This window comes from Cydia splendana, unplaced genomic scaffold (genome assembly GCF_910591565.1).
Source record: "Cydia splendana unplaced genomic scaffold, ilCydSple1.2 scaffold_57_ctg1, whole genome shotgun sequence".
Taxonomy (NCBI): Eukaryota; Metazoa; Arthropoda; class Insecta; order Lepidoptera; family Tortricidae; genus Cydia; species Cydia splendana.
In genome coordinates this window covers 502,074-516,958 of record NW_026946894.1, presented here as the reverse complement: position 1 = coordinate 516,958, position 14,885 = coordinate 502,074, and the positions used below count along the sequence as shown (strand labels likewise).

Here is a 14,885-nt window from a genome sequence, read left to right as displayed (position 1 = left end):
GGTGCGGGATCTGCCTGCCACGTCGCCGGATCCGGTGCCCGCACCCGACCTGGCACCGGGGGCGCCACGGGTTGATTTCTGTACCGACGAGGGGGACCTCGTGAGTCAGAATGTGAGTACAACTGCTAATGAGCAACTGAGGAGGACTTTGGAAGGGGTGATTACGCAATATCGCGCCACAACCAACTCTAGGTCACGATTACCACGTCTGCCTATGAATAGACGCAATCTAGCGCTAATGGGAGCCCTAAACGCTTTACTAGAGCCACATTTACGGACTAGTAAAGATTTAGATGATACGCACTCGATCTTGTACTGCGGAGCCATCGCGGCGTGCCGTGTTGCTCGCGTCAAGTTCCCGGACGCTGAACGTGCACCTAGGACCGTCGGAGGTGTCCCTGCATGGCAAGCGCGGATCGAGCGACGTATCAGCTCGTTTAGGACTCTCATCGCAAAGCTAATCTGCTTCAGGGGGGGCAACAATCGCCCCCGAGTAATGCGCTTTGTGAACCAGGCGTTCGTGGGGACGGATATCAGGCCCCGCGACTACATGGCCAATGTCACAGAGCGCATCGACTTTCTAAAGCAGAAAGTCTATGCATGGGCAAACCGTATTCGCCGTTACAGAGAGCGTGTGGAGCGATTCCAGCAGAATCGCCTTTTTCAAAGTGACCAAAGGAAGGTGTACCGAAAGTGGGAGGAAACCAACCTTCGTACGCCCGACACGCGGCCGCCGGATGCTACTGCCATGACTGACTTCTGGCGTAGCATCTGGTCGATGCCTGTCGGACACACCGAGGGGAGTTGGATGAGTGTTATCGAGCGTGAGTGCGAGTCCATCGAACCTATGAGGGCAGTTACCATCAGCCCCGATGACGTAAGTTGTGCCATCCGCACGGCCCAGAACTGGAAAAGTCCTGGGCCGGATGGATTGCACAACTTCTGGCTAAAATGGTTTCGATGCTCGCACTCCTGCTTGGCAGCACAATTTCAACAAGCCCTCGAGCTTGGTTCTCTCCCACCTTCCTTAACAACTGGTGTCACCTTTCTGCTCTATAAGTCCGGTAGTACCACGGAAGCGAAGAACTACAGACCCATCACATGCTTGCCTACACTCTACAAGCTCCTTACATCCATTTTGAGAACAAAAATCGACGCGCACATTGTCGCAAACAATATTTTGGCCTCTGCTCAAAATGGATGTAGGGTTGGGTCCCGTGGTACTAAAGAGCTCCTCCTCATAGACATGACCATCTGCCAACAAATCCGGCGGACCAAGGGGGCCCTCTCAGCCGCTTGGATTGACTACAAGAAGGCCTATGATTCGGTGCCTCATTCATGGCTGGGGAGGGTCTTAGAGCTGTACAAAGTTGATGCAGCTTTGAGAGCCTTCCTAAGCGCGTGTATGGGGCAGTGGACCACAGTCCTTCGTCAACCAGAAGGCGGGGATGACCAACCTGGCCCACAGGATTTTATAAGGATTGAGCGAGGAATCTTTCAGGGCGACAGTCTGAGTCCGCTATGGTTCTGCCTAGCTCTGAATCCCCTCAGCACCCTGCTGAAGGATTTGGGACTAGGTTGCCGGCTTCGGAGAGAGGGTGAAGTTATTTCTCACCTTCTGTACATGGATGACCTCAAATTATTTGCACCAAATACCCAAGGCTTGTTGGAGCTACTGAAAACAACCGAAGTTTTCAGTAGTGCCATCAACATGGAGTTTGGTGTCGATAAATGTGCGGTTATGCATGTACAGTGGGGGAGGGTTGTAAATTCAACAAATTTACAACTTTCTGAGACAATGTCTTTCAGATCTATCTCTGAATCAGAAACCTATAAATACCTTGGTATGTCACAGTCGTTGGGTATTGAGGACGAGGGTATTAGACGGTCGGTGAAGGAGCGCTTTTTCAGTCGGCTCACAAAAGTCCTTAACAGTCTTTTGTCAGTAGGCAACAAAGTGCGCGCCTTCAACGCCTGGGTAATGCCCCTCCTCACATACTCCTTTGGCATACTAAGGTGGACTCAGACCGAGCTGGACGCCCTGGATCGGAGGGTCCGATCACTGCTCACCACACATCGCATGCTACACCCACGCTCGTCAGTTATGAGATTGTACATCCCACGGAAGTGTGGAGGCCGAGGCTTCCTAAACGCCAAGGATCTCCACAACCGCGAGGTGTACAATCTCAGGAATTATTTCCTTAACAACGAGTGTGGGATGCATCGTGATATGGTGGCAGTAGACAGGAACCTCACGCCGCTCTCCTTGGCAAACGAGAACTGGCGCAAACCTGTGGTACTAAGTACTGCGGATCGCAAGGCGGCATGGGAGAATAAGGTGCTACACGGGCGGTTCTACAAGGCCCTCACGGGACCCGATGTGGACCTGCTCGCGTCGGTGAACTGGTTACGATTCGGGGACCTCTTCGGAGAAACCGAGGGTTTTGCCTGTGCAATTGCGGACGAAGTGATGATGACGAACAACTATCGGAAATATATCCTGAAGGACGGTACGGTCGACATTTGTCGGGCATGCCGCCGTCCCGGAGAGTCACTCAGGCATATCATTTCCGGTTGTTCTCATCTTGCTAATGGTGAGTACTTGCACAGACATAATCTCGTAGCCAGGATTATTCACCAGCAACTTGCTCTTCTATACGGCCTTGTGGACCGCGAAGTACCGTACTACAAGTACTTACCTGCACCTGTTCTCGAGAATGGTCGTGCCACGCTCTATTGGGATCGATCTATCATCACTGACAGGACTATTGTCGCCAATAAGCCTGACATCGTGCTGATAGACCGATCGCAGCGCCGGGCCGTGCTCGCCGACGTCACCATCCCCCATGATGAGAATCTCGTGAAGGCCGAGAAGGACAAGTCCAGCAAGTACCTAGACTTAGCTCATGAGATTACCGCCATGTGGGATGTTGACTCGACGATCATTGTTCCGATAGTTGTGTCAGCGAACGGTCTCATAGCGAAGAGTCTCGACCAACACCTAGAGAGACTCTCGCTGGGTGGTTGGATCAAGGGTCAGATGCAGAAGGCGGTGATCTTGGACACGGCGCGGATAGTCCGCCGGTACCTCTCTCTGCAGCCCTGACCACCGGTAGCTTGGGCCTTGCCCCGCTGCTGGCGGGGTAGCCTAGGGTAGGTTAGGTTTTTTATAATGTGTTTATATAATTTTTTATTGTTTTGTAAGTGTTTTTATATTTTACTTTTATACTCACATTGTAAAACCCTAACCTAAGACCCTAATTGAATAAAGAGAATTATAATATAATATATATTATAGTGGTTTTCCGGGTCAAGGTCCGGGTCCGAGTCCGGGTCCGAGTCTGAGTCCGAGTCCGGGTCCGAATCCGTGTCCGAGTCCGTGTCCGGGTCCGAGTCCGAGTCCGGTTCCGAGTCCGGTTCCGAGTCCGGGTCCGAGTCCGAGTCCGGGTCCTAGTCCGAGTCCGTGTCCGAGTCCGAGTCCGGGTCCGAGTTCGATTCCAAGTCCGGGTCCGAGTCCGGGTCCGAACCGGATCCGGGTATGAGTCCGGTTCTGGGTCCGAGTCCGGGTCGCAGTCCAAGTCAAAATCGAAATTCGAAATCACCAAACGTGTACTATGCGTCGTTGAAGAGTTTTGTTCTGGTCATCATCAGCAGTTCCACTTCATCAAATGCGACAGTTTTTAATGTAAATGCTTGATTTTATGATGAAAATACAAAAAAAATCTATACTTATGCCTTTAATATTTGAGGAGTTCCCTCGATTCCTTATGGATCCCATCATTAGAACTCGAGCTTGACAAAAATGTGGCTTTAAAACTTGACTTGCTTAACAAACATAACGAAGAGGAAAAATCGCCAAACGTGAACTATGCGTGGTTGAAGAGTTCTGTTCTGGTCATCATCAGCAGTTCCACTTCATCAAATGCGCCAGTTTTTAATGAAAATCCTTAATTTTCTGATGAAAATACAAAAATGTCTATACGCATGCCTTTAAGATTTGAGGAGTTCCCTCGATTCCTCATGGATCCCATCATCAGAACTCGAGCTTGACAAAAATGTGGCTTAAAAACTTGACTTGCTTAACAAACATAACGAAGACGACAAATCGCCAAACGAGACCTATGCGTCGTTGAAGAGTTCCGTTCTGATCATCATCAGCAGTTGCACTTCATCAAATGTCACTTTTTTGAATGTGTATGCTTAATTTGATGATAAAAACCCAAAAATCACTATATGTATGCGTTTAAAATTTGAGGAGTTCCCTCGATTCCTCATGGATCCCATCATCAGAACTGGGTTTTGACAAAAACGGAACCAATCTGTATGCATATACATACAATCAAAAAACTAATTTTCAAAATCGGTCCAGGAATGACGGAGATATAGAGTAACAAACATAAAAAAAATAAAAAAAACATACAACCGAATTGATAACCTCCGTCTTTGAGATTTGGAAGTCGGTTAACAAACTAATATTAGCCCAAAATCTAAAATAAATGAAGTACCGATCACATAAAAAGTAAAAAATTAAATTAAGTAAATAAAAACAGGAAGGTATCATAAAATGTTAATGAAGAGAAATTGTAAGAGATGGTATTATGCCAACCAACAACTGCAAAGTTTTTTAACATCGGTTTGTGGCAAATACTGTTTAGTTTATCTTTATTTTAAAACGAAAAATGTCAACTTGCATGTTTTCTCCACTGTACACAGAATAAGTAATGATGTTACTATATCTCATATGTTCAGAATATTACTTGAATAAACTTATTATCCTATATAAAATGTGTGTTTTTATATTTCTAAACCCAGTTTCTAAGTAGATTGCACATACATTATAGTCACATTAAAATTCCATTTTGCGAAATAAAGAATTCAACATTTAACTTTGCAAAAGTAGATAATTGTTATTAGAATATTTTCTAAAAGCAATAAAAATAGATTAGGTTAGATTCGAGCTACAATGACATTAGGTTGGGTTCAAGGTAAGGTTGCAGGGCCTCAACAAGGGAAAAAAAGGGGGAGGGAATGTTGGCCTGGCTAAGTGAGCCAGAACTCACCCACTACTCCCTACTACTGCCGTAAGCAGGTAATGAATTCCCAATGTATTAGGTATAGGTTTAATAAATTATAAATATATTTCATTAATAACATAATAATATACAAATATGTAAAAGCATAAAGTAATAAATAAGCCTACAGTAATCACGTATACCGGTCCCACGGATGCGGATGTTGCTTACATAATCTCGTCTGTCAAGGAGTTTCGGCAGGAAAGGCCTTGGCAGACTTATATATTCATGAAATGAGGGTTCATACCTACCGACTGGAATTGGTTTCATGGCGGTATCAGATGGGTTAGTGTACGGTAACCGATGGTCATCTTGCTTATAATCTCGTCTGCCAAGGTGTTTCGGCAGGAAAAACCTTGGCAGACTTATATATTCCTAAAATGGGGGTTCATACCTACCGAATGGAATTGGTTTCATGGTGGTATCAGATGGGTTAGTGTAGGGTAACCGATGGCGACCTTGCTTACATAATCTCGTCTGCCATGGTGTTTCGGCAGGAAAAGCCTTGGCAGACTTATATATTCCTGACATGAGAGTTCATACCTACCGACTGGCATTGGTTTCATGGTGGTATCAGATGGGTTAATTTAGGGGTCCCGATGGTCACCTTTGAGAGCGTCTGCCAAGCACTTCCGGCAAAAAAAATAGTGGCAGACTTCGCTTTTCTGTGTCTACATGTAAATTTCTAACTGCTGCCATAACTACTATCTCGGTATCAGATGGGTTAAATCAGCCCCTTTTTTCGCACCGGAAGTGGCCTTCTTTTTCGTACTTTCGGCAAGTTCCGCCGTGGCAGACTATCGAATTCGGACTTAGCATAACTTTTCTGGGAAACCATTGTGCATTTCATCGTGGTATCAAGTCGGTTAGAAATTTTGCGGCCGGCTCTTCTACTACTGTGTGCAGTACATATAGCTAACAAAATCGACAGTTTTTTAGTTAATTTTTCAAGACCAATTTCCCTGTTAGGAGTCCATGAAGCAATATGATTTAGGACCACTTGAGGGTCCCATGTATTACTATATTTAGGAATCATGGGTTTTAATTTGTATACACCTTTCAATAATCTTTTAATTTGGTCATCTGAGGTGCTCCTAGATCCAAGTAGGAGCGACAGTGCGGATCTATGACTATTTAATGATCCGTATGATGATCCTTTATTAAATTCCTCCGTTAGAAATGACAGAACAGCAGAAATCGAACCCCTATAAAAATCTATATTATTATTTAAACAAAATTTCCACCACAATTTATAAGAAACGTCATACTGACGTAATGTATTTTTCGAGATAGAAGCTAGCATGAGACTCAGTGACGCATCTGGGGTTCCTCTACTTGAAAACGCGCTCCGGAGAGCTTCGCGGCCGCCAGGGTAAACTGGGTCAATTTCTGATTCCGAGTTCTGGAACAACGAAATTGATCAATGTACGATTATTTGGGTCAAAATATATTATATCAGATATTATTAATCTTAATAATAGCGGGAACCACGGTTGGGACGGCCAATACGGGAATACTAGTATACCCGTGGCGTTGTCGTATATGATTTTATGTAAACACTTGAGAACGAGTGCGAAAGGCGGAAACGCATAAAAAAATGTATTGTACCAGCTAATTGTAAAGGCGTCAACGGTAAGAGCGTCAGGGTCTGGTTTCCATGATACATAATGTCTGACATTTGGCAGAGGTACGAGAAGCGAAGAGGTCAATTTGTGGCAATCCAAAGTGTAAGGTTATCTGGTCAAAAGCTTCCTTACTCAAATTCCATTCAATATCTGGATTAATTGTTCTGGATTCCCTGTCTGCATCTACATTATCCTTAGTGTTGATGTAAGACGCGAACAACCATATCTTACGCTCTTCGCACCACTGCCAAATAGACCTTGTTAGGCTATTTAAGTGGGGGAACTGGATTCCTCCCATCCGATTGATGTAACTAATCGCGGTGGTATTGTCGACACGTAACAACAAGGCACAGTTATATTTATTACGCGCAAAGCATTTTAGACCTAGAAAGACCGCTAACAATTCCAAATAATTTATGTGGAATGTTTGTTCTTCGTCTTTCCATGCGCCGTTTGCACACATACCGCCGCAGAATGCACCCCATCCAGTACGCGACGCGTCTGTAAATATTTCCAAATCGAATTTCGAGTTACCTAAATGACAAGAAATTTCATAAATATTGTTACTCCACCAAATCAAGTCAGGTAAAATTTCAGACGAGAGTTTTACTTTTACTTCATAATCCCGATATTTTTGAATAGCAAGGAATTTGTACCTTTCGAGCAACTTAGTATACAACCAGCCGTATTTAGCTGCTGGGCATGCGGCTGTTAGTACTCCTAACAATTGAGCATACTCTCTTATTGTGCAAACAGGTAATTTAATAAACTTTTTCAATAGCTGTGCTATGTTGTTACGTTTCTCTAAAGGAAGGGATATTGACATTTCCACTGAGTTGTAAACAAAACCTAGAAATTTACAGCACTGTTGGGGCTGTAAAGAACTCTTGTTATAATTTACAACAAATCCTAAGCACTCAAGTAGACGAAGAGTCTCTTCTACGTTTTGTTTACATTCGCGATAATCCCTTCCAATACATAAAATATCATCCAGATATATAGTCGATGTAAATCCTTGTTTCCTTAAGTATGTAACTACTTCTTTCATGATTTTGGTGAAAGTTCTAGGTGCTACTGAAAGTCCATATGGCAATGCGGTAAATTCGTATGTAATATTGTTATATTCGAATCTCAAATACTTTCTATCGGCATTAGCTATAGGTACTAGTAGGTATGCCTCCTTTAAATCGATGGTAGCCATGAATCCATTTTTAGGAATTAATTTTGAAGCGGTCCTAAAGTCTTCCATTTTAAAATGGGATTTACCAACAAACTTGTTAAGATTTTTTAGGTTGAGAATGAACCTATAGCTACCATTCGATTTAGGGTGTAAAAATACCTTTGATATAAACTGATCATTGCTTTGTTGACATTCAGTAATAGCACCTAAATCAATTAAATTTTGAATAGCTAAATTCATTTCATGATTCTCATGGCATGAAAATGAATTGACAGGTTTTACAGATTGAATAATAGGCCCGGTAAACGGAATTGGAAATCCGTATTTTATCTAGTCTAATATGGTCCTATTATTCGTAACATTGACCCAACAATTATAAAAAGCATTAAGCCGACCGGCGTGTACCTGAGTTACTGTCGCGCTTTCGCACGTGGCCTGGTGTAAGCTGTCTTGGGCTGCGGCTGCGCGGGGGTCGGCGCTGCCGGTCTGTAAGCTGCCGGCGTGCTCCAGCGTGGCCCGCCGCGCCCTCGTCGGCTCGTCGGTTGGAAGCGAGCGGGCCTCGTCCAGTTTCCCCGGTACCGAGAGTACGATGGACCTGCAGTCTGAAATGTATTTGAGCTGGCTGGGGTCGTGACTGTCTTTTTAATCTGAGAGCTTTGTTTTTCGATCGCCTTTGATGCCTTAATCTTTTCTGAGAGCTTACTGCTGAAGAGGGTCTCGTCTCTCTCGACATCTTGAATCAGATTGAGAAAGACTTTGTCTAATCCTGGAGTGACCAGTTTTACTCTGGCCTGCGTTTCTGAGTAATGTAGGTCAGATAAAATCCGACATCCGTCAGATAGGATTTTTATCGCTTGTACCTTACTTTGTTTATCATCGGTCGTTAGAAGTAAGGTCATGGCTCTGTTTATAGCAGATAATCCAACGCCTAACTGCTGTTGTTCTGCTTCGATTTTCTTGTCGCGACCTCTTGCTATGTCTGTAACTGCCGCAGAGATTTCGGCATTTAAGGACGGTGCTCTTAATAATTTACAGTTTTCTGGTATACTGTACTCTTTTATGAGTTTGTCCTTGGCTTCTTTGTCCATACCTTTACGTAATATAGGTAACCATCTTTGTGCCAAGTCGGGATGGATATTTTCGCCATATTTTGGAGCATCGTCTGTGGCCTCCCCAAGAGCTGTCAGTAACTCCGCGTCCAGTACAGGGGCTGTCTCAATATCACCTGCCTCCGCTTGAGGTTGCGGTGGCGGTTCTTCATTCGAATTTGGGACAGGCATTTCCAATTCTTCGTTATTTGAGAAGTTATCTGAGAAGCGCGCGGTAAGATGAGAAGCGCGCGGTAAGCAAGCGAGCCGGACGTGTCCACAGTGCATCTATTATTTAAAATATTAATAATTACCCCTTCAAATAGAAACTGACTCTTAAACTAATAGTAATAGTCTTCATATTCCTGTGCGAGTGATAAGGACTTACGAACATACGTTGCCGTGTTGTTTACTACTTAACTCGCTTGACGACAGCATCGTGGTGTATGCGGTTTCTTACCTGAACAATAGTGTATTGAGCCTTAACTGCATACAAATACGGACTAAAATACAAACTCGTGCAATTATGAGTGTGACACCTCGTTCGCCTAAAAATTCCATAGGAGGATCCCAACCCGACTTATCAAGACTAGCAGATGAAGATCCTTCAGATAAACCTCAAATAACGTTTAGAAAGCGTAAAGAACCCGACCCGGACTTATCATTACGGGAAGACATTCAATGTCTCAGAGCTGATATGAAATCGTTTCTGAATACTTTCACTGCTTCCCAAAACGTGTTGATGAGTAAAATGCAGCAAGATATCGCGGAAATAAAGGACCAAATAAGTGAAATAAGGGTATCTACATACAAAGTGACTGAAGAACAAAATAACCGAAAAATTGAATTAAACCAGGTAAAAACTCAGTGTGCTCAAAACCAAACCAGTATCAACTGTCTCCGAAGTGATATGGATATTGTAAAAAACTCACAGCCATCCTCATCGCAGTCATGTAACTTGGTAGACTATGAACAAGTTCTTACGGAGCTCCAGGATCGGACGCAAAGGCAGAAAAATATTATTATCATCGGTATTCCGGAGCTGAGCGCAGAAAATAAATCTGATAAAATAAACTACGACATAAACGAAGTACAGAAAATTATTCAGTCTGTAGACATGAACTGCCCCGCGCCGCTGAAAATTTATAGAATTGGTAAACAAACCGGTGACAAGACCAACCGCCCAATCAAAGCGTATTTCGAAACCGAGAAAATTGCCCTAAATATCCTACGTAAAAGGAGTACCATAAAAACTGGAATAAAAATTTACGCAGACCAGACCTACAAACAACAACAATATTTAAAGTGCCTTCGGGACGAACTATCACAGCGTCAGAAAAACGGTGAACAAAATTTAGTCATTAAATACATAAAAGGTAACCCAGCGATTATCGAACAACCTCCAAAAAACTAATGGGCCCACAAACTTCATCGCCAACTAATACCTACGGCGACACATCAATCGAATCCGACAAAGTTAACTATTATATACTCGACAAATACCAAGAAATATCCTGTAACTCGATTTCCCTTAACTTCCTCTATGCTAATGTGCGAAGCATAGTTACACCAGGGAAATTTGATGAGCTCCAGTGTATTCTAAAAAGTATTCCGAAAACAACACACCTAGTTTTGCTTACTGAAACCTGGATAAAAACAGAAGATGAAGCCAAACTACTACAACTACCAGGATATTCTCATTACTTTAGTACAAGGACTGACACAATAGGCGGTGGTGTATCAATATTTATCCACAACAGCATTGATCACATCCCGACTTTTGAACAATACTCAGGAGGAAACAATTATCTATGGGTATCACTAACAAAACATAACCTCAATATTGGAGTGGTATATAGGCCCGGTAGAACAAATCTTAGCGAATTTTTAACAACGTTTGAACAGCAACTTGAACTACACAAGAGATCGATCGTATTTGGCGACTTTAATATCAACCTCCTGTCACGTGACCAAACAACAACACAATATATTTCTACAGTCGAAGAATCCGGTTATTGCATCCTGAATAATATCGAAGAACAATTCTGCACCCGTGAGACGACAACATGCAAGACGATCCTGGACCACGTCTACACCAATCTACTAGAAGATCATTTTAATTTCCATATCATAGACTCAGCAATGTCCGACCACAAACACATATACTTAGAACTATTAAAAAGATATCCAAAACGAAAAAACAAAATAAAATATGAGGCAGTGGACTATGATAAACTACACAAAATAATATTGGATCAAAACCTCACAAACAAAGACCATGCTTACTCCGAACTAGAAAAATACATCAAGACAGCTATAGAACGGTCGAAGACTGTAAAAACCAAAATATTGAACCTTCCCAAGGATGATTGGATTAACCAAACTATTATCTCGGCGATTACTACAAGAGACGAACTGTGGCGAAAACTAAAGAAAGAACCTAACAACGAAGAAATACGCAAAAAATTTATACAAGAGAGAAACAAATTAACAGCCAACATCACCAAAACTAAGAAAAATTATTACCATAGCGCATTTGCTAAGTGCAAAAATGACCCAAAGAAGATGTGGAGCCTCATAAACGCGTTGTCCAAAAACAAAATTACATCTCATTACATTCCCCCTAAACTCCAGTATCAAGATAAAATATTTACAGAACCACAACAAATTTGCGAGTGCTTCAATGAATATTTTACAACTATTGGCTCTAACTTATCTAACGATATTCCAACTCGATTTAGACAAATAAATAATGTACCCTTAGATATAAATACTAAAAATGAGCTAAAACAACTAAAACCAACTTCAGTTGATGAGATATTAAAAATCATTACTTGCCTAGACTCAAACGTAAGTGCTGGAGTAGACGGTATTAATACAAAGACCCTGAAATGCATAAAAAATTCAATAGCGAATGAACTAACTGATTGTATAAACACGTGCTTCAGTAATGGCGAGTTTCCAGACTCCCTCAAGATCGCAAAAGTATCGCCAATTTACAAGTCTGGGTCGAAAATGGAGCCTGGTAACTACCGCCCAATCTCCGTCTTACCGACAATCTCTAAACTTTTCGAAAAAATTATTCATGACAGACTATTTAACTACCTAAACTCCATTAAATTTTTGTTAAAAAGACAATACGGTTTTCGACCAAAAAGCAATACAACTTCTGCTACTATAGACCTTGTTACTAAATTAAAGAACAATATAGACTCAAAAAATATTGCATTAGGGGTTTTTGTCGACCTGAAAAAGGCATTCGACACAGTCAGCCACCCTTTGCTCTTAAATAAATTAAAACAAATCGGAATAAAAGACAAGGCATACAGCATATTCGAGTCCTACCTTACAAATAGGCATCAAATAGTTAAACTAGGTCAGCATGAAAGCTCTCCCCTGCCTATAAATTGTGGTGTACCACAAGGTTCGATTATAGGTCCCTTGCTCTTTTTAATATATGTAAATAATTTACATGAAGCAGGACTACAGGGCCATTTAACCTTATATGCGGACGACACTTGTTTGTTTTATTTTGGATCCTCGCTCTCCAGTATAATCCAACAGGCACAGCAAGATCTAGACCTACTTTTCAACTGGTTTCAAAGTAATTTATTAACTATTAACACCGCTAAGACGTGTTATGTTATCTTTTCAGCTAAAAATAAAAAAATTGAAGAAAATCTAAACTTGTATATAAATGGCGAACTTTTAGAAAAGAAAGACCACAAAAAGTACCTAGGCTTGATCCTTGATAGTCAACTCACGTGGAAAGCACATATAGCTAAAACAAAACCTAAAATAACGTCTCTAACAGCCGCTATGCGCAATATTTCAAACTGCCTTCCTAAACAAGTTCGTATTAATATTTATAATGCCCTAATTAAACCCCACCTGGAATACCTTGCTGAAATCTGGGGCAATGCAGCAATGACCAATCTCAAAGATCTCCAGATTGCGCAAAACAAAGTTATTAAAATACTATTCAATTACGACTATCTAACACCTACAAAAACACTATATCAAAAAACAGGTCTCATGAACTTAAAACAAATTCACGTATATAAAACATGTCTTTTAATACGTAAAATACTAGACGGTACTATACATTCGGAAATTACCTTCAACACAAAAAGTAAATACCAAAGAATAAAACTCAGAAACGCGGATCACTTAGCACTACGTTTCCCTAGAACCAGATACGGAACCCTAAATTTGATGCATGATGGTGCTAAATTATATAATAACCTACCTAAAACTCTGAAAGATATCAAACCATTTAATACTTTCAAAAGCAAATTAAAATTACATGTTATAAACAATATCACATAACAGATAACACTAATAGTATCATCTAATCTAAATTATCACCAGTAAAAAAAAAAATCTTTAATAAATTAATTTCATTTAAAACACCTGCCAAAATTAAATAATAAAAGTTATTTACCTACTTCTGCGATTGTATATAGTTAATTTATATAAACAGATAAAAAAAAACTGCAGATCTAAAAAGCTAAACTAATTACTATAATTAAAATAATAAAAAAAAAGAAAAATACCTACATAGAACGTAATATAAAATTAATACATATATGCATAAAAACAGGCTTAAAACTCCTATTTTCATCTCAATTAAAATTAAAATATACATATACACTGGTTTTATTAACAAAGCGTAAAATAAACAAATGTTCTTTAAATATTAAAAATAAATGGAAAAGATAAAAAAAAATATATAGGATAAAATTACTTTATTACCTTACATACAAACACATATTTAACATAAAAATATCAATTAATTTATTAAAATAATGTCATTACGACAACCGATAATTAACTACTGCTTAAAGGTCTGGTTTAACTGGCCCCGTAAACAAGCCTGGCAGCCATGAGTCGAACAAAAAAGATACCCTCGCATGTACCAATTACTAACCAATTAAATCTAAAGCTTATGTTAAGACCATTAGGGTCCAATCTTAGTTTATTCTGTGTTTGAATCATTAGTTTAAATCTAAATGCAACTGTGTATTATTGAACATTATCGTGCTTGCTTATTGCGTAACTTATAATTTTTAAGTTAACTATTTATAAGTAGTCTTATAAGTGAAATTCCTGTAATTTCTTAGACATAAATAAAGTTTCTATAAACCGATTTTCAATCACCGGGGCATCGTCGATAATATTTTCGAGGTCTAAAAATAGAAAATAAATATTTTTAATTCGAGGGTAGGCTACAAATGTTTTTACAAATAAAACCCATAAGGTGTTTTAAATATACTATAATATTTATGAGGTAATATTATACACATTGCTATCGTGTTGACTCGCGGCCAACCCCCAAGCTAGTTTTACCTTCGTGACGACTCTCGGCCGCCCCCCAGGTTTATAGTTACCGATGTGGACTCACGGCCCGCGCGGCACTAAATGCATGATATTTGACCACAAAGTGTAAGTTTTTACAAAAATAGTTACACTTACCTGATTTTTCTTCAGAATCTGAAGAATCTGGTAGCACTGGTATAACTCGGCGATTTCGCTTGAGTTTCTTTTCTTGTATTCTTTGAATTTTACGCGTATAATGTGCTATCTTTTCCTCTGCACTACGTTTAGGCATTTTGTAAACGACTTTGAAATAAATTATGATTTTACGTGCGTTCGTTGCCTCGCAAGAATAAAGAATGAGCAATGGCGGCAAGCCTTACTACCCACCAAGGCTAGGTGGACAAGTGGGGATAGACCTGTTCGAGTTAAAGTTTTTTCTACCCACTTTAAACATGCGATGAGTTGCCTAGTAGGTTAAAGGACTACCTGGTTTTTATATCTGAAGAATGAAGCTTAAGAAATATAATAAAGTTTCTGTAGTAATTAACTAAACCTAGAAACGACTGCACCTCTGTCACATTTGTTGGCTCTGGTGCATTCA

General features: G+C 40.7%; 1 protein-coding gene and 1 pseudogene across 1 annotated transcript; both read right to left on the bottom strand.

Annotated features, from left to right (window-relative positions):
• Positions 1-14,885, bottom strand: part of LOC134805766 (uncharacterized) — a 55,421-nt pseudogene that overhangs the window by 18,907 nt on the left and 21,629 nt on the right.
• LOC134805748 (uncharacterized) lies at positions 8,288-9,157 on the bottom strand. Its single transcript, XM_063778983.1, has one exon. The coding sequence runs from the start codon at positions 9,155-9,157 to the stop codon at positions 8,288-8,290; it is 870 nt and encodes a 289-aa protein (XP_063635053.1).